Genomic DNA, 21,211 nt, shown 5'->3' with positions numbered 1-21,211 from the left:
CGAGCGCTTCCTCTGCTGCTCTGCTAAACCAACTTCGACTGAGTGTTTACCTCCCACAGCAGCATGTGACTGTGTGCTTCCCCACGCTGCTTTCTTAGGGTTACTCTGTCCTGTTTATTTCACTTCCCCCAACCACAGGTTTGAGCCCAGTTACTTGGAAGTTGCAATCAAGATTAAAACACAATATTTAAACGGGCTTCGGCGTATTTATTGGAAACGTGTAAAACGTCTGTGACAATAGAAAATGCTGGTTAAAAACAAACCATAAGAAATCCATTAAATCACATCACTGTATCTTAAGTACATGTAAAATCAGAAAGCCTTATTGACAGTAAATCTTCTAGTCATGGTTAGTTTTTATTCCTTGCCCTCCTGTCCCACATTTGACTGGCTCTGCAGGACATGCACTTCTTCCAAAGTCTGGCTTTTACCCCATGTATGTGAAGGGAAGATGAAGGTAAGCCTGTTAAACGCAATATACACTGCGAAACAGAGTAGTAGCCTCTTTATTTTTTGCTAGTTTTTTTCATTCATTATTTTTCAATTTCACACAGGTTAAAATACAAAGTGACATGACAATATGAAGTGTGTATGCCATAATTGGCTAAAAACTGTCAGATATGGCTCAAATTTTAAAGCAAAAGAAGTACTGTTGGGATGCATGCATGCTAATGATCACAGTAGAAAAATAGCAAAATATGGGTACAGTCGATATATTAATCATATCACCTGCAACAATCAGATGTGTGCAGTATGAACAGCATTCAAACAGAACACACATTGTGAGAGTGCTGCTTATTAGAATCAAGCAGCAGTTACATGGTAACTAATCCGAGATTGTGAGGGTTTTGTCATCCTGAAGGATTGTACATAAAGATGTACAACCCAGCTGGCATGGCCAACATTGACTGGGCTATTTAAAAAAAAATCACCTGCTGGAGGACTTCTGCATCTCTTCAAATTCAGAATCACCTCTGAAACTGATGTGTGCCTTTCTTTCAACTGTGCATTTGAATCACAAATACATCTCAAACATGACATCATCTTCTTCCTCTTCCTCCTCATCATCCCTCCTGTAGATCAACAGTTAATAGTTCATATTTAGATGGGCAGCATTAATATTTAATAAGGAACATAAAGTAAACTAGTCTAATGGTTTACAAACCTCATTCAAATCCAGTACGTTCTTGTCTTCATCATCACTATGCTGCTGTTATCAGTGGCTTCATCCTCTGAGTCCTGTGTGACAAAAGAAATTTGAACTTAAAAAAAAAAAAAACTATCATTCTAGCATTATGTGAAAATCTGAGTCATAAGTAAACCCTGTGAATAACTGAACTGCATTTATCGTGATTATGCTTGTATAAATATTCAGACTTACTGATGGTTGTTTCAAATATAGTTCTTCCCTGTCATAAAACTTCCACATGCATCTGATCCAGAAATTGCAATTTCTGCAAGAACAGGTATTTTAATGAATGACAAATCTTATTAGAGAGAGAGGAAAAAAAAAAAAAAAAGGAAATTTAATTTTGAAGTACCCACATGATGGTTACATTTCCGATAGTCCTCCTGCTCATCTGCTGTCAGCATCTTTAAGAAAAAAAAAAAAAATAGGTTGAAAATTTTAATTTGGATCTGAAACTAAAAAACAAACAAACAAACAAAAAGCATATGAATAAATATTTACTACCTCAAACCACTCCGTCAGCTCCATGGAGTATTTTTCAGATTTTCCTGTATTTTTAATTTGTACTGTTCCTTCTTTTTCATGGAGAGTTTGTGCACATTTTGCTGACCACAGCAAAGCGGTTTCGTACATTTGGGATCTCCTCTTTCAGAAGTTCCATTTGTTCTTGCCAGAAACTTAAATAAGCACAACTGGATAAAAGAAGAAAAGAAAAAAAAAAGGAAAAAAAACAAAAAAACAACTTTGACCTTTGATTTACTGTGAGTTAAATGAATCCTCAAGGTGCAGACATTTGATGGTTATACTCACGTGGGATGGCCTTCTTGGGCTCGCCAGGTAGTAATTCCTTGTATGTTTTATTGGAAATCTGCAGATTTATGACAAACACATGTTTCAATGCCACAGAATTGATCTTTACATGACTGAAAAGTTAGAAACAAAAAGATATTAAAAGACAACAACAGATAGCTAAAAAGTAAACAAATTAAAATTCTCCAAAATTTATATTCAATTCGTCAACTGAGCATTAAAGAAAAATGTATGTTCTATTAACATGTGCCAAAGTGTTGGCACAGTCTTATTACTCCACCCTGCTGTGGGTTCGATCTGGGAATATTCTTGCTGTGAGGCAGCAGTGCTGACTGTTAACCAAGCCATACTAATAGTCAGATAATTTCATACTCCAATCTCAGGTGGCCACTGGAAGGCCTGCAGTTACTTACTAAATATACTGCTCAAAAAGTAAAAGGAACACTTTATAATCAGAGTACAGCATCAATCAGGGATATTGATCTGGTCAGTTAAGTAGCAGAAGGGATCATTAATCAATACCAGCTGCTTCGGTCACTACTGGCAGCATGAGGAGATACCTGGACCCTATAGAGGTTGCAAAGGTAGTCCAACTCCTCCAAGATGACACATCAATATGTGCCACTGCCAGAACATCTGCCGTGTCTCCCAGCACAGTATCAAGCACATGGAGGAGATTGCTCTATGTTCACTGCCTGGCACCATGGAGCCTGACTGGCATTTGCCTTAGAATATCAGAAGTGGCAGGTCTACCACTGGTGCCCTGTGCTTTTCATAGATGAGAGCAGGTTCACCCTGAGCACATGTGACAGACGTGAAAGGGTCTGGAGGAGCCGTGGAGAACATTATCCTGCCTGTAGCATCATTCAGCATGATCAGTTTGGTGGCTACTGAGTATATCAGTATAAGATAGTATAAGATCAGTGTAAGATATTCCCATTGAGATCTGATGTGTTTCCAAAGTGTTTTTTATATTTTTGAGCAGTGCATAAAAAGTGTCAGCTCCACAAAGCCAGGATTGGTCTGGGTTCTAGCACTGAAACAGGCAATGTTGAAGTTAAATTAATAATAATAATAATAAATAATAATAAAAAAAAAACGTATTTATTTTTTTAAACGACGTATATCAAACATTACGACTAAAGATTTGAAAATCTGCTAAATAATATTTAGGGACAGAACTGAAATTGAACTACTAAAAGCACGCTGAGTTACAAAGTGCTCACCTTATATGGGCAAAAGTCCTGGGCCACCTACACATTACTCCTCCAGAAGCTGCTTGGCCATAAAAACTCAAACCATGAAGCTGCAGTTTTGATGCTGTTAATGCTAAAAATTTGGAACTCAGCAGCTACTGAGTCAGCAGCGTGTTTGCCAACTTTTATGCACTGTGGCGCAGCACTCGGGGACCTCGTTCTGTAGCTTTGTGTGGCCTGACACTTTGTTTCTGAGATGCCGTGGTTTCTAAATGCTTTCACTTTGCAATAAGACGACTTACAACTGACGTGGAATAACTGGGCGGGAAGAAATTTCACAAACTTGTTGCAACAGTGTCATCCTATTACAGTACCGCACTTGAATTTGGTGCACCCTTTAGAACGACCCCTTCTTTCACAAATGTTTTTAAAAGCAGACTGCGAGGCTAGATGCTTGATTTTACACACCTGTGGCAACAAGACTGAAAACGCCACTGACCTCAAAAAGGTAAGGCCCAATACTTTGGTCCATATATTGTATCTAATGTTTAAGCTTTGGAGGCTGCCACATCATCCAGTTTTTTAAAGGCATTTTTATTTCAGTTAACCTCGTTTCTTTTTTACATTGAAAGGAACCTGCAGTTTTGCACGTGTCTGTACATTTGCTGTTTGCTTCTCGATCAAATTCCTTTTCCATTTACTTGCCATGAACTTCTCACCTTTTGCATTACAGGCATTTTGAGTTTATTCTCATGGAGGATCTGCTGCTGCTCGTCCTTTTCAAACCCCTGAAGAACAGAACACAACATAACAGCAACAGTCACACAAATCCTGTGAGATTTGTTAGCAATGCTGCAACTATAGGCTTAGAACTTACCTTTAGATAGTCACGCAGCTTAGTAGAGTACTGGTTCTTCAACTGAAACGAATGAGCTACATGTTTAATTCTGTTTCAAGACATTTTTAACATAACTTGACATGATAATCTTGATTTCAGAGTTTTGTTTTACAGCAGTTAATGAGCAAGTTCATACCTCTTTGCAGCGTGTGATGTATGCTCTCCTCTCTTTTTCACTTAAATTTCGCCACCTTTGGGACCACTCGCTTACACAGGATTTTTTGGGGACATCCTCCTTCTCTGACATTTCTTTGCAGAATAAAATATAGCCACTTCTAAAGACATACACAGAAACAAACAAACCTGCTCAGTAGCCTCTTCACAGGACGCAAGATGTGATTAAAACTATGTTAAATATAAATCCAAGTTACTGTAACACAGTCCTCCGGGTACACAACCACACAGGCAGCCAGAAAAGCAGTTATACAGCAAAGTTTATGGACAAACTGCACATTTGTTCGAGAAGTTCTGTTTGCTGCAGAGCCTGTGTTAAATTATATTTGTTTAAGAAGCACAGCAAAAAAACAAGTCTCAGATCAACACACTATAACTGTGTCCATGTGTAATTCCTACAGTCAAATCTTTATACTGAACATACTAATCAGACACACTAAATGCAGACACTTAGAATACTGAACATAAAATCTATGAATATAAAGCCAAGTAGTGTGTGTGTGGCTTACACAGGGGGCTTGGGAGGCAGACAATCATCATCCTTATCCAACTCCACAGCTGGGGTCTTTTTAGGGTCCAACTTTATTTTTTTGCACTTCCGATTGGATATTTTAATTTTTTCCTGAAAGATATAACATCTGTTACTTTCTTTTTTTTTTTTGCACAAGCAGCCTACTGGGCCAAATTCCAAATGTACACACTGTAGAGCACGTGTGTTTATCTTCTACCTTATTTCCAGCTTCTTTTCAGTGTATTCTTTAAATGAATTCTTGAATTGATCCACATACGGAGCCTGAAAAAGTCAATAATTCATTACTTAAAATGTGCGCTTTTCTGATGATGGGAACAGGCAGTGTTGTAGCGACAGCCTCTCACAGACTGTACCTTCTTTTTATCTGGAAGCTTCTTGAACTGCTTGATCGCGATCTTCATCAAACCCGAGTTTTTCATCCCTGGATGCTGCTTCTGAAGCTTGGAATAGTTTTCAGAGAAATAGATGGCAGTTACGGGCCTGGGTCTCTTCAGGAACGCTGGATGGATCTGAATTTTCAGAACAGTGAATACTCAATAGAGGGCAATTATAACCAACAGAGCAATGCACCTTTAATGCCATGCAGCTGACAAGCATCACAAGAGACTCAGAGATGCGGAGAAAAAAATGGCACAAGCTGCTGGGGGTTCAGTGGTCAGCCTCTGGGTATGCTGTGATCTGCCAATAAGAGAAACTGATTGCAGCTTCATTATAAATAAACAAAATAAATCTGCATATCTGGTTAATTTGTAGTTATTTCAAACTTGACCAACCAGTTTCATAGTTCATTAATGGATTTCTTCAGAAAAGAGAGGAACAAAAGACAGCAGCCTTTTCTTTTTCTCTGAATCCACTCTAGCAATAATACTGAATTAGAGTAGTGTTATTGTGTTATTATATTTTTTCCTAGTTAAAAAAAAAAACAAAACAAAAACACATCCCATATATGAAGGTCTACTTTAGAGCAGCAGGATACAGTCCAAACAACGACTTACTGGCCAACAGTCAGAGCACCAGCTGACCAGTCAAAAGCACCATTTCACCAGCTAACAGCAGCAGATGAGAGAGAGCAGTAGCTGACCTGTATAACATTAACACACGCCAGAACTCAAAGAGCAGCACACCAGTGGTCACTTTCAGATCTCGCAACTGCTTAAGACTGAAAGCGTCTTCGCAGTAAGATTTGAGTTAGTAAACACAGTGACTCGCATGACATTTTTTTTCCCCCATTCACTAAAAAGAGGTATGGAAGTTCAGATTGTTCTGTGCTTACCTTTTTGTTCTTGACAGGATCAGAAATGACTTCTTCAGCTTCAACAATAAGTTCTGTGAGGCTGCGAGCCTTCCGCATCTGAGCAACAACAAGGATATTCATAGTGCATCGTTTTTCAACAATATTTTGTCATTTTATAGCCGGCTTTTTTTTTTTTTTTGCATTTTCTTAAATTAGCTGCCATGACCATTTAAAACAAAACAAAACAAACTTCCCAGGAAACACTGCTGGAAAGCTGATAAACACTGACCCTATGTATACAACCCTACAGAGGTTGCATAGGTAGTGCAACTCCTCAGGATGGCACATCAATATGTGCCATTGCCAGAAGCTTTGCTGTGTCTCCCAGCACAGTCTCAAGTTCATGGAGGAGATTCCAGGAGACCTTAACCCATCAGCAGAACCGAAATCTGCTCCTATGTGCAAGGAGGCGCAGGATGACTACAGCCAGAGCCCTACAAGATGACCTCCAGCAAGCCACTGGTGTAAATGTCTCTGACTAAATAATCAGAAACAGAATTCATGAGGGTGGCCTGAGGGCCTAACAGCCTGCTGTGGGCCCTGTGCTCACTGCCCACTTGGCCTTAGAATATCAGAAGTGGCAAGTGCACTGGTGCCCTGTGCTTTTCAGAGGAGAGCAGGTTCACCCTGAGCACGTGACAGACGTGCATGTGTTGGAGCAGCCGTGGAAAATGTTATCCTGCCTCTAACATCATTCAGCACTCTGACTGCCATTAGGTATCAGGATAAAATCCTTGGACCCACCATCAGTCCCTATGCTGGCGCAATGGGTCCTGGGTTTTCCCTCTGATGTGTTTCCAAAGTTCTCCTTTAATCCTTTTTGAGCAGAGTATAAGTGTCAGCTCCACAAAGCCAGGATCAGTCTGGCTCTAGGACTTAAACAGGCAATGTTTAAGTTAACTGTTTTTTTAAGACCGGTATATAAAACACTACAACTGAGCATTTGAACATATGCTAAAAATATTTAGGAACAGAAGTGAAACTGAGCTACTAAAAGCACGTTGAGTTACAAAGTGCTCACCTTCAGAAATATCTCTCTCCACTTTTGTTGACATTCCTCGGGAGAAAAAGGAGGGAAAGCCACTTTCTCCCAGTCTAGAGTTTTCAGTCCTCGGTTATAAGCGATCGTTCTCTCACTTTCTGGAATGCTGGTTTTCATTGCAGCAAGAAGCTTCTGGACGTTTGCCTTGGTCCATTCTGCACATATACAGAAAGCACATTAAATCCAACTGCCATTAGCGAGTTACTACCCTCGCAAAGACACTTTAATTGTGAGTTTATCACAAGTGGGGGGGGAAAAAACAATTGTGTGTACCCACCAGCTTCTTCCGCCTCCATGTCAGCGTGACTCATTTTTCAAACACAGCACGTTTCATTCAGCAGGTTTGGGATGTAACAGCTGCACACAGACTGTCCAGAGGTTAGAACTAAACCATGTGACACTGTGTAGCAGCGGTATATATACTTACTGCCGCTGTCGAACAAAAACGCCACGAAACAGAAGACACAACACTACCGTATACAACACACATGCTCTACGTTTGGAAAGCAAAAAACTACCGCGACAACAACCAATCAAAAGTGACCTTCTTCTTCTTCTACGGCTTTTTTGTCTTCTTCAAGGAGAATTGCACAAATTTGGTGCCTCACTGCCACCAACTGGTGCAGATTGTTGATCAGAATCTAAGAATCAAGATTCTTTATTTTCATTATGCAATCATAACGAAATCACATGGTCCAAAAAATTCAAATAACACATAAATATACTGTACAAAAATTATATAATCTATGACGTATATAAAATGTTTAAATTGAGAAAATTTACAAGGTCATTTTGAATATGAGGGCAGCAACACATCTAAAAAAAAAAACTTTTGTTTACTTTTGGTAATGTTACCCCATTCTTGTCTGACATGGATTCTAACTGCTCACAGTCTTGGGTCTGCTTTGTTTTATATATATATATATATATATATATATATATATATATATATATATATATATATATATATATATATATATTTTTTTTTTTTTTTTTTTTTGTTTGTTTGTTTGTTTTTGTTTTTGTTTTTTGTTTCGTGATGCACCAGATGTTTTCAGTTCACAGCAGGCAGGCCAGTTCAGCATCTGGACTCTTCTACTACAAAGCCTTGTAGCAATAGCTGGAGTATGCTGTTTAGCACGGTCTTGCTGAAACAGGCAAGGCCTTTATGTTGATCTAAAACCTGTATATACCTTTCAGCATTGATGGCGCCTTTCCAGATGTGCAAGCTGATAGTTCCATAGGCACTAATGCACGCCCCAGACCATCAGAAATGCAGAACCATGATTTCTGGAAGTGTCCTGAGCTCATGCAGTGATTTCATTTTGCCTATTTTTAATACAGTGCTGCCTGAGGCCCTGAAAATCACAGACATCCAATACTGATTTTCAGCTTTATCCCTTACACACAGAGACTACTCTAGATTTTTGAAATCTTTTAATTATTATTTATTATAGATGATGAGACATTCAAAGTCTGTGTAATTTTATTCTGAGGAACATTATTCAGGAATTTTTCCACAATGCAGTTTAGTTGCAGGTATGTGAACCTCTGCCCATCTTTACTTCTGAGAAACTCTGCTCGTCTAAGATGCTCTTTTGCACCCAATCACGTCACTGACCTGTTAACAACTAATCGAATTAGTTGTAAAATGTTCCTCCAGCTGTTTCCTTTCAAGACCACTTACTTTTCAAGCCTTTTGTTGCCTTCATTCCAACTTTTAGAGACATGTTGTTGCCATCAATTCAAAATTAGCTAATATGTTTTTAAAATAGTAAAGGTCTCAGTTTAAACAGTTGATATGTTTTTTATGTTCTGTGGTGTGTTTATAAGACTTGCATATCATTGCATTGTTTTTGTTTACATTTTACACAACATCACAACATTTTTTTGGAATTGGGATTGTTTCCTTCCACTATAACTATCTAATACACAAATAAACGGAACCCGAATCTCTAACAGATTTCTAAGTAAACACTGATACCCAGCAGTACCTGGAGACCTGGTGATGCCTCCTTTTCCTGGTGTCATGGACGAATTGTTCATTCATGCAAATATGTCAAAGTTAGAAGTCAATAAGAGAATCTGAGGAGAATTGTCTCCACCAAAAGGGAACAATGCTGACAAAATTAAAGCAAAGGGCTCTTACAGAAGATAGTTTTTATTTATAGACATATGACAAGAAGAAAGCAACAGAACACACAATATAATTACGTTACACACAACATTATGTCTCTCCTTGTACTGACACTCACTGGTATTGTCCTTTTTTCTTTCCAGTGATAGTGCTTCTATCATTCCAGCTAAAGTATATACACATCATTCATCAACACGTCATTTTATACTGCTCAAAAATATTGAAGGAAAACTTTGAAAACACATAAAATCTCAATGGGGGAAAAAAAAATCATGCTGGATATCTATACTGGTGTGGACTGGGTAATGTGTTAGGAATGAAAGGATGCCACATCTTTCGATGGAAATGGAGATTATCAACATACAGATGGCTGAATTCAAAAACACCCTGAAAATCAAAGTGAAAAAAAAAACAACGATGCAGCGGGCTCGTCTATTTTTGCTGAAATTTCATTCCTGTAAATCAAAATGGTACTCCTCAGTTTGTATGGCTCCAATGTGCTTGTATGCATCCATGACAATGTAGGCTTCTAATGAGATGACAGATGGTGTCGTGGGGGATCTCCTCCTTGCACAAAAGAGCAGATATCGTCCTGCTGATGAGTTAAAGACCTTCTATGGCCCTGTCCAGCTCTCCTAGAGTAACTGCCTGTCCCCTGGAATCTCCTCCATGCTCCTGAGACAGTGCTGGGAGACACAGCAAAGCTTCTGGCAATGGCACGTACTGATTTTTGAATCTATACTCTGATTAAAAAGTGCTCCTTTAATTTTTTTTTTTTTTGAGCAGTGTATATTACATAATATTTCATACAGAATTTATCTTTAAAAAATAATTTAAGTGTTTCTTCATTCCCTACATTCAGTTGTGCAATTGCTTGGAAAAAAAATACACTTATGGCTTTTATAGCTACAAATTTCCACTCAGTTTTTAAGCTCTCAGTGCCTCTTTGACATCTTGCACATACATCATTTATTCTCTTTTTGTAAAAAATATGCAAATGAGAATATTTCTGGGTTCAGTAATGCAAATGATTTACCTGAGTGACAGAAGTTTACAGTTTAGCTGTTTACAATTTATTACTGTTGCCTATAGCTACACTAGATAGGTAGAGCCTATATCTAATTTTTCTTGAAAAAATGCTTAAAGCATTTTTGTGCTAAGAGGTAAAAATTTAAGCCACATACAAACTAAATATCCTTTCATTAAAAAAAATTCTACAATGGCATCTGAGATTCACAGTATACATCCTTCCCAGGCTCCTCCTCGAATGTCACTTTGGCATCGTCAGCGTCCAGCTGAAACAGAAACACATGAACAAGAACAGTTTCGTACATACATATTATCCCACACACTGTCTAATGCTGAATATTCCACAATGTTCAGCTTACGCATTTCATTTCCAGTTGAGTGAAGAGACGTCCGGTCATAAACATGCGCAGGGGGATGGTGAGAATGAGAATGAAGGGAAGTGCCAAGGACACTTGACTGGACTTCACAAGCCACAAAAGTGCAAGACACACAATTTGGATCGCCGTGTACAGGTGCATTCGACCTGTGCTTACCTGTATCCAAGACACACACACACATCAGTTAAACACACATTCACGTCCTGTTTGTGGCATTTGCACTTCCTCAAGTGATAACACGAGGGTCACTCGGAGCTGTTTTACACATAAGATGATTTTTTTTGACTAAATGTGTAAGTTCTCAGGTTCATCCAGGTCATGGCCATCTCTGGAGCTTTTTAGGGTTTCTGTTTCCCTTGTTTATGTTAGCACCATGGACCTCATGTATCATGTAATAATGAGATGCTTACTCTGGTAGCATAGGGTTCATCAGGGTGATATTTCTTTGGGATGAGAAGAAGCTGCATGCGATCCCACAGCTGAATACCATTTAATGACGTGATTCCCATATAGAGGAAGATCCCAAACAAAGCTGCCATGGGAATCATCTTTAGGATCGGCTCCATGAGGACTGACAGACCTTGATGCAAGCATACATTCAGGTAAATGATAAAGGGTAGTGTACATAATTCACTTTACATGCTGTTGCAGTAATGACTGGGTGATTAGACAACACCTACCAACAAGTAAGGCCACCACAATGCCACTTATTCTCTGCTCCATCACTTTCTCTATCACAGGTTTTGGTCCTTTGCTCATGACAGTGAGAGCGTTGGCATGTGTGACAGATCGTACAGTGGCAGCACTGAGCCACGGCACACCAAACATTGCACCGAGCCCTCCCATGCCAACTAAACCAGCAAGTCAAAGTGAAATCCGGAGCCTTTGACCATCTTCCTCTCAGGTTTACTCACTATCAGACTGGTCGGAAACATAAAGAAGGGAAACATTCATTAAAGCCAGGAAATGCCACATTTTCTGTGGTTCAAAAAGCCAGTGAGTGGCATTACTTGAGATTTAATGACTCACGTTGTGATCTGAGACTCCAGAAAGATGAGAATAAAGACAAGCAGGGATGGGATGCAGGAAGCAAACATCAGCCACACAGGGAAGGGCTTGTGCTCTCCAAAAGGGTTGATGAACCAGCCTCTTTTTTCTGGGTTGGACACTGTCAGACCGCTGGGAACGACTAGTTTCTGAAAAATAAAAGCCGTCACCTTTTTAATTAGATTAAAGTCTCAGGGGGACACATTTTGATCTATCTTCAAGAACTATTCCGATGCCCAAGTGTGTCTTATGTACTCATTCTTCTTGTTTACACTGGCTATTAAAAGAGATCATCCTAAAGCATGAGGAAGAGATGAGAGACACAATCACAGGTTTCTTATGATTAATAAACATTTGATTTTATATATTTTCTGTTGCATTTTACTCAAAATCATTGCTTCATGTTTATGAGGGCAAAGAATCATTTTGAGCATGGCTTTGTAGCTTAGAATCACAGGCCAACCTGTGTGTATGTATCCTGAATATTGTAGTCCACAAGAGTCATGAGGAAAATGGCAATAGGAACACCAAAGTCACCGATCAAGCGCCTGACCTGTAAAATACATTTCAGACATCAACGTAAATTCATGACTAAAATTTTAGCTTATTTTTATTTGATTCATTTTAGTCTAATTAGATTTAAGTAACCGTGATAACATAAATGGAGTGAAACATCCTGAGCGTGAGCTCACCTTTCCAGGAAGAAATGTCCCGTTCTTGAACTGACGCAGGAAGTAAGCAATAAAGAAGCAGCCAAACATGAGGCACATAGAGAGCAGGGCTGTGTTGGGGTAAGGTGGCTTAATGACGTTGACAGTTACAGTTTTGTTGCCGGTACTGTTGTCATATGTCACAATCTCTTCGACCTTTGGGTGCCAGGGGTATTCAGCGCTCATGTTCACGTGATCGTAATTTAGAATCAGTGGATGTTCCTTGAAGATCTAAAGAAATGTTGGAAGACCGTAGGTGAAGACCACTCAGCAACAGTTTAATCATAGAAAAGAAATATTTCACATTTTATTATGACATTTGACTTATATACTTATTAGCCACAAAAATAAAACCACTCAAAGATCAGTCAAACAACATTGTATTATCTCATTAAAATGCAATGCTTTGCAGGGAACCTTTGGGTCCTGGCATTGAGCTACACCCCTCAATGGTTATATCACTCCCCGATGGCAGCGCTGTCTCTCAGCAGGACAAGGGCTTGGACACTTTATGATGATTATTCAGGAATGACTGAAACCCAGTGGGTCAGGTGGAATAAGAGTAACGTGCACAATATTTGGCAAAAAAAGTTATGTCATGAGTAAAGATGGTTTACCCTCCCAAGTTTGGCAAAAGTTTCATAGATGAAGATGAGGGAGATGAGGATGGAGAAGATTTCCTGGGTGAATCGTGAAATGAAGCGAACCAGGAAGCTGCCCTCAAAGGCTACAATGATCACCACAATGATGACCAACCACGCTCCGACCCAAACTCTCCCAACGATATACTCAATGTCCTGGGACTTGCAGAACTGAATGATGGAAATAAGGAATGAATTGAATTTTTGCCATGATCACGATTAAATTTAGTATTATGAATGATGGTGCAAAATATTCACTCAATCAAAAAAAAAAAAGAAAAAAAAGAAGAGACAATAATGAAGTTTTAAGTTTGGTAGGGTTAATAAAAAGGCTTTTAAACTCACTCCATAGAAGGCCTCCTCAAACACTAACAAAGGACCGGAAAAACCAATAACTAGGACAGGCTGAGCAGCGACAAAGCAGAATATAATTCCCTGAATGCTGGTAGAAATGAGGAGCTCTGGAACACCCATCATGTTGTCTACCTTATAAGCTGCAGGCAAAGATTAAAAAGTATTTACAGGATCTGCAAAAATAACAACAGAAGTACAAAATGTGACCACAGTCATACAAACCCAGGAGTCCTCCAAATGTGATGGCGGGAGACAGGGCAGCAAAGTAGATGAATATGATGGCAGCAAGGACCTGGGCGTTTAGAGCATCGGTGAGGTCACTCTTGTAGTACTGGTAGCGCCTCTTTATGTCTCGAATCATCCCACCAAATGGCCGACCCGTACGAGAAAGGGGATCTTCAGGAGGAGTTCCAGAAATTATGGAATCTGGGGAACGTGTGAAATCTAAGCTGAATCAACTAGACATTTCAGATGAAAACTTTCAAACAAATAATCTGTTTAGCTGTGTTTATTTTTTAAAAGTTAAGCAAAATGGTATTTAAAGTTTGGGGTCTGATAGCGCTCACCACTGCGAGCTTTGGATTCCCGGCGCTGAAGATCAGAGGAGCGCGATCTGTCCTGCAGCAGTTTCTTCTGAAAGCTGATGACCGAGCTGAGCATCGCTTCATTCTTGATCTCGGTTGGTGGGATCACGATGCTGCAGTCCATGAAGTCAGCCATGGCATCAGTCAGTTCTCGAGCGTTCTTTGCCTGAAGTGCTGCCTGGTTAAACACCTTGGAGAGAGTGAGTGAAAACTGATATGAAGACCAATGAATGCAGGATTCTCTTATTTTATTTTTTTCATTAGGAAGTGCAGGTCTTCTATTTGTTGTGACAATCACTAAATTGGAAAAACAAAACAAAACAAAACTTCCTTCTTTTAGAATTGTGACTCTTTTATAGAGTTTCTTGAAATTGGACTCAATTGCAACCCATCCCATTCTTAATCCATGGGGTTTAATATAATGCCAGCCCACCCTTTGGCAGCTATAACAACTTCAGCTCTTCTGGGAAGGCTTTCCACAAAGTTTGTTTATGGGAACTTTTTACCATTCTTCCAGAAGTGCATTTGTGAGGTCAGACACTGATGTTGGATGTTGATTGGCATCCTATCACGGTACCACGCTGGAATTCACTGAGCTCCAGAGAGTGCCTCATTCTTTCACAAGAAGTAGAAGCAGTGTGCATGCTAGTGTACAGTAAAGTTGTTAACATACAGTTTGTTACTAAGAAAAATAGCATGTATGAAGTTTTACTTGGAGCTTAGGCAGATAGTAGCAAAAAGAACTAAAGTGGTTATTTGCTGCTCAACAAATGCTATCACCTCCTGCACAATCAAGAAAACCCAACGTATTGTTATCATACAGATGAAATGCAGCCAATGCATGCAACAATGATCAAACGACTCCTTATGGGACTTAGGTCTACCCTAGATTTGCAGTTTATTAGTTTAGGCCCACAGATTATGCACACATAACTCTGTTCATAACAGCTGACTGTACATTGTAAATTCAGCTCGTATAAATGTGAATTTACTTTGATGGTATTTTGAAATGACTGGCCAGGGGCCAAAATTGGCCAACTTCCAGCATTTTCTGCCTCTTTAAACATAACTACAGTTTAACAATCAAAGAAAAGTACATTGTTTTTCTTTGCTGCTTTCTTCTCACTAACATCACTCTAAAGTCATCTCCACCACTGCTACCTTTTTACCTGCTGAAAGAGCAGAGGTCAAAAACTTGAATACTGATTTGCAATAACTAAGATGTCTTGTCTGTTTAATGTATCAGTCAACTCACTTTGTTAGCCATTAGTGCTGCCATAGCACGGCCAGTCTCATGGTAGTCCATGTCACTGCTGCTGGGGCCAATCAGAAGAAAGACAAAGCGTACAGGCTCTGGGGCCTCCAGTGCTGAGTCAAGTGCTACTGCTTCCTTCAGACGCACAAAAACAGCTGTGGGCTTCTCCAGAAATTCCAAGGTTCCTGGTCAAAGAAATATATTTATTAAAAAGAAAATGCTTACATGAAAACTGTCCTCCAGATGCTACATGAAAAATGCAGCTTACCTACTAGCACCATGCAGGCCTCAACATGGTCAGATTCATCAGTCTAAAGGAAGGCAGAAAGAAAAAGGCTTTATATTTAAGTGGGACTTTCTCAGGACTTATAATAAATATACTTTTCTGAAATCATTTTCAGGTTTAATCATGCTGCCATTGTTGCACCTATATCATGCAGCCCTTGAATAAATTACATTAGCAGAAAAACTTACTCTTTCCTTGACTGAAAACTTTTCCAGGTCAATCCCATCAGTCAAGGTTTGGCTTTCTGGGTCGGATCTTTGGCTGGAAGGAGAAAAACATGTCAGCGCTTCTGTGACTCATAATCGAATGGCTGCGATGGCAGAAGAGTAAAATATTCACTGACAGTTCTCTGTTCAGTGAGTGCATGTGTATATATACCTGGCTTGGCAATCAATCAACAAACAGGTGATTACTCAAGAGAGCAGAAAGTGCAAAATGTTCTTATTTAATTGAAGCCTCGTTGTAATATTGTTTTATTTATTTAAAAAGCCCGTAGTTTAAATTCACTTAATACTTAATCAGATAAATGAATAAACAGCTAGCTTCTAGCAGCCCCTGATTCTCTTGTTTCTCTTGATTGTTTCTGCCACTGAAAATAAATAAAATATTTTGCCATCCATAAGTCAGAATTTTGTGTTATCTCAAAATTTTGATTTAATGACTCCAACTTCCAAGAAAATAATCTAAAAAAAAATTGTTTGTTTGTATTAGTGGTGGAAAAAACCATCTATAAATAACATGAGTATGTTATAAATAAATAACATACTCATTACTTAAATACCCCCTAAAAAAAAAGCAAAAATCCTAGTTTTCCATGGATAATCTGCATATCCATGTAGTCTTTGCCACCCATCCCTGTATGGTTGGAACCGCAAGCTTTGCCATCTCCCTAAACAGAGGATCTTTTATGCTTGTTTTGTCATCTAAGCTGACTGTTTCTTTTTTTAATCTAACTCTCAGCAACAAATGTCAGACTATACCTTTAAAGGCTTTAAAGGGATTTTTTTTTTTGTATAGTGTCACTAAAGGCAACACAAAACAAAACAGTAACTACAGTGTCCACCGTTTGTTCTTTAATAAAGACTTGAACAGACAGCTTGGTCAGAGGTGATGACGCATAATTATAGTTTGGACCCCACAATAGCTACATATTCTGTTCAGCCAGCTCATGAAGTCTTTGCCTTTTACTTGGAGTTTTGGATAATAGCCAGCTGAATGCCTAAATGTAAGTCATTTGTATATGAGTCAACACTGGGTGATGTCTCACCTGCGGTTTTGGAGCAGAGCGTTCAGCACTCCTTCCCGATCCCCTGACCTGATCTCCTTCTTGTTAACCATCTCACCGACCATCTTCTCTGCAATGGTGGTCAGGGTCTTCTCCTCGCAGTTGAAAATGGTCACTCCTTGGAAAACACAATTTTGGGAAAGTATTTGGTGACGTTCATTATTTGAATAAAGTTTCATGCATCAGGTTGGCTAAGTTTGAATACTTAAAGTGCAACGGCTTATTTGTTAATTATATTTGCAATGATCTTCAAAGTAATTAGTAAACTGGAAGATAAGTATACACTTAAGTATTTTCCTTTTAAAATACTACAGTGTAGTAGAAGTGTAACATAGTATGGGTTTGTGTTTACACAAGTAAAATGTAAGCACATTAAAATCCCATACAAGTACAGCCCTTCAGTAAACTTTCCACCAATTAAAATGCTGCTTGTGTTTTTATTTGTTTTGCTCACTGACCTGGGCTCATGCTGCGTCGGAGCTGGATGAGGCTCCTGAAGGTGAGGCAGGAGATGTGCGAGGGCACCCACACCTGTGCCTGAGGGTCGAAGTTCTCCTCGTAGCCTACCCATCGGCCCTTCTCCTGCCAGTAGCCCTGCTGCTTCTCGTCCTTCATTAGATCCTTCAGCTTCACGCGCCTCTGAAGGCACAGAGAAACACACGCTTGCTGACATGAGCACAGGAGACAGGTGCAAGCATACTTTGTGTTTGTGAGGCAACAAGTGAATATTGGACAGGGCAGGTAGATGACTTAGAGCTGCACGCACCTCCCTCAAGCATAGCATGTGAGCATGTGGTGTAGGCCTGCAACTCTACAACTGTGGTTTCACTAATCTTAGATCTTTAGTAGTCTACAAATGTAGGAGCTTCTTCTTTCTAGCATTGTTTTTTTTTTTTGGAATATATTTATTGGACTGCTTTTTTAAAAAAAAAAATTCCAGGCTATTAATATTAGCTCATTCATTTGTATCACACTTCAACTTTGCTTACATTTTTCCAAATTACTCTGAACAAACCATAACCATGAGTGTGTTTGCCTTCATCTAAGAGTTTTACTTGAAGGTTGAGAAAAGAGATATTTTTCATGCCATATGATTCCAAAATGTGTTATTTTCTCTTAAGGGCAGAATCATATAAAGCCAGTCCACGCTTCCTGACATAACAAAAACACTGTTAATATTATGGGTGTTGCTTTCCAGTGCAGAAACCTAGACTACTACAGCTTAAAAAGTTGCATCATGAATGAATGTGTATTACCTCTGTCCATTTTGAAAATAAATATTCAGGCCTAATATTAAGGATATGAGGTAATGAGGTAAAAAAGCGATATAGCAGTTTGCAAAGGGTCACTGCACATATATGGACATTAGCTTAGCTTTAAAAGGTTTAGGAATCATGTTGCAAACCATAACATTTCAAATCCATCTCAGCAAGATGTTGACTAACTGATCCAAAATAAGAACCAATCCACTGTAAATATGTCAGTGTCTTGTTGAAATGGTCTGGCACTTCACTGATTAAAATGATAGGGAACAAGTTTAAGCAGCACCACAGAATAAGTTTATAGGTGCTCCTGACATACAGCAGTCTATAATTCTAACATGTCTGCTAGTAAAAGACCCAGTGGCCCAAACTGATACTCAAGCTGAGTATGGTGACTTCAACCAAGCAGCCAAAGCTTGACTCACCAACAAGTCACAAAACAAAGATCAACAATTTTTGTATCACATACAATAGAGGCAGTGTTGAGGTTCCACACTGAAATCTCCTTCAGAACATTTTTCTGCTTATTGCTCTTCGGCCTAGATTCACAAACTTTGCTCTGGGCTTCGTAGTGATATTAAATGCATAAAGTAAAAGTAAGGTGATCTCTTCAGGATATGCATGCACTTAAAAAAGATACAGTGTGTATTTGGACGTTGCAGTGCTGAAGGCATCATCTTTTTGTCTGATAGGCCACTGGAATGAGATTTACTTAGTCTTAAGACCATCACTCAGCTGTGTGAAGTCAAAAAGGCTTGACAGCTTGTTGCCTGATTTATTTATTTATTTTAATATTGCAAAGGAAGCTGCTCTGGTTTCTATAATCTTTGCTCTATAGTGCATGCGTTCTTAGCTCCACCAAACAGGATGAATATGTGGGAAGGTGATGGCCAGATGACACTTTGTGTCTAAAAGGTAAACATGGTTTTCTTGCCTCAACATCTACCAGGCTCCAGAGCTCTGGGTAGCTATTAGCTTCCAGTGGGGAAGCTAATAGTGACACAGGATTGGCTGCTCACTGGTGTTTGGACTGTCAATATGCGTCGAGTGTCTGAAGTGGGTAGGCAGCATGTGTGTGTGTGTGTGTGTGTGACCCTTACCTTACACTCTGTAATGGGTTAGTGTTGAGGTTTCTGTTCTAGGCAGCTGTAACAGACACAAAACAGAACAGATCAAAGGGGTGGAATTAAGATTAGACTGACTAGACACTGTCTAAAATGTATATGTGTGTACTTATAATACACAGCATGTGTGTGTGTGTGTGTGTGTGTGTGTGTGTGTGTGTGTGTGTGTGTGTGTGTGTGTGTTGTGTGTGTGTGTGTGTGTATGGGGGGGTGTAGATAAGTAACATTGTGGGGGCTCTGCTTTCTTTCAGGGACAAAATGCAAGTAGCCAAATTGTAAATTAGCGCATTTTGGTGTCCCCTGCTCAACCTTGTGTGTGTTTGCGTGCACACATATGTGTCTCATTAAGTGTTTTTTGTAGATTCTTTGTATGTTGAAGAAATAAATGTAACATTATATGGGTAGCTGTGAGAGCAGGGTGCATGAACATTTTTCTGCCAAGATATAGTACTGTGTGAAAGGTCTTGAGCAATACTTCCCCTGGCTTTTTTTTTGTTTGTTAAACCACTTAACACTGACCTATGAGTCACTCAGGCATAAAACTCAAGGGATGAACCAGTGTTGACTACACATAACAGACACCTTAGCAAAGAACACATTTTAAATTGTATCTTTAGGCATTTTGTTACTACTAGCCTGTTGCAAAAAAAAAAAAAAAACATAATTTGCTCCCATTTCTTTAGCTAAATTTACAAAAAATTGCAAAGATAATCCAATTTGACAGGAATAAAACAGCATTTTTGCACCAACAGTGTGATTTCCAAAAAGCTGAAAACTTTGCACAGTGTGCAGTGCATCCTTAAAAAAATTGAGTAAACTTGACAAGTGGAGGGCAAATGAGCAAGTGGCATGCCTAAAAAACTATTTGCAGCAGATGAACAGCATCAGAAGAAGAAGACCTGACACAGGACCTGAGAGCTGGATCTTGCCCTTCAACTGATCCACTTCTACTGCTCCCCAAAGCCTCAGAAACAGGGAGAAAAGGCTGAAGTATGCCAAATTACACAAGAACTGGACTGAAAATCAGTGGCAACAGGTCTTATGGAGTGATGACTCCAAATGTGAAACTTTTGGGTCACAGTAGAGAATAGCCAACAAAATCATGGATCCACCATGACAATGATCCCAAACACACTGCCAATGCAATAAACACATACTTGGATAGAACAACACACAGTGGAACAATATCAGTCATAGATTGGCCTCCCCAGAGCCTGGACATCAACATTATTGACGCAGTGTGGGATCAGTGACAGAAAACATAATAAAAGGCAGCCAACATCCAAAGAAGAGCTTTGAATGTCCTTCAAGAAGCCTGGAGAAAGCTGCCTGTGCTGAAGAATAAAGGTGGTCACACCATATACTGACTCTAAAGCTCTTCAGAGTTGTACAAACTCTGTTTTTGCCTTATATACTATATTTACACCAATCTTTGCACATTTCTATAAATTACTGCACCTATTTCCAGTTTTCCTAGCAAAATATAAACTGTATATTTTGAGTTTCTGTAAAGTGTCTCAAAGATCATTAAAATGTCAGAAGCTTTATTAGCTTAATTAACATGAAAATGTGTAACTGCTATGCACAAATATACATATACACTAACTCACACAGAAAGGCATGGAAATAATTCCAGATATGAAGATTTGGTCATTATGCACATATTTAATTCACTGGGTTTGTATTGCATTAAAAAAAATGACCTGCAGTTTTAGAAGATGTCACAACATGACTGGGATTGTCACATTCTGTATTGCAATAAATGCTAAATTTCTTCAACAGTTAGCATCACATTATTACTCCTGAGGAAAAAAGAACCTCGTGCGTTAACCTGTCAAACCCATTCCACTGCAGCAGTGACTCTCACACACCAACACTAAGTGTGCAGGTTTCATGAAATGGTCTATTCCCATATTTTCATGCTTTAAAGTAACAGCTTAACTTGTATTTTTGGACAAATACTATTCATAGTTGTAGCAGAAAAT

At 39.1% G+C, this 21,211-nt stretch overlaps 2 protein-coding genes and 1 pseudogene across 2 annotated transcripts; all 3 read right to left on the bottom strand.

The window, feature by feature from the left end:
• Positions 1 to 1,015: 1,015 nt before the first annotated feature.
• Positions 1,016 to 4,874, bottom strand: LOC115798404 (nucleolar transcription factor 1-like). Its single transcript, XM_030755248.1, has 8 exons — positions 4,777 to 4,874; positions 4,230 to 4,368; positions 4,073 to 4,114; positions 3,915 to 3,983; positions 1,996 to 2,057; positions 1,800 to 1,881; positions 1,184 to 1,239; positions 1,016 to 1,073 (listed from the first exon to the last, which is right to left on the bottom strand). The coding sequence occupies exons 2-8, from the start codon at positions 4,338 to 4,340 to the stop codon at positions 1,016 to 1,018; spliced, it is 480 nt and encodes a 159-aa protein (XP_030611108.1). The 5' UTR covers positions 4,341 to 4,368; positions 4,777 to 4,874.
• Positions 4,875 to 4,991: 117 nt separating this feature from the next.
• On the bottom strand, positions 4,992 to 7,635 carry LOC115798755 (nucleolar transcription factor 1-B-like). Its single transcript, XM_030755708.1, has 5 exons — positions 7,413 to 7,635; positions 7,115 to 7,290; positions 6,073 to 6,150; positions 5,153 to 5,308; positions 4,992 to 5,060 (listed from the first exon to the last, which is right to left on the bottom strand). Exons 1-5 carry the CDS (start codon positions 7,444 to 7,446, stop codon positions 4,992 to 4,994), a joined length of 513 nt encoding a protein of 170 aa, XP_030611568.1. The 5' UTR covers positions 7,447 to 7,635.
• Positions 7,636 to 10,424: 2,789 nt separating this feature from the next.
• On the bottom strand, positions 10,425 to 19,250 carry LOC115798214 (band 3 anion exchange protein-like; annotated as a pseudogene).
• Between the last annotated feature and the right edge of the window lie 1,961 nt (positions 19,251 to 21,211).

The sequence above is a fragment of the Archocentrus centrarchus genome, chromosome 19 (genome assembly GCF_007364275.1).
Source record: "Archocentrus centrarchus isolate MPI-CPG fArcCen1 chromosome 19, fArcCen1, whole genome shotgun sequence".
NCBI classification, from domain to species: Eukaryota; Metazoa; Chordata; class Actinopteri; order Cichliformes; family Cichlidae; genus Archocentrus; species Archocentrus centrarchus.
The sequence above is the reverse complement of the archived record's forward strand: the minus strand, read 5'-3'. Positions and strand labels throughout refer to the sequence as shown.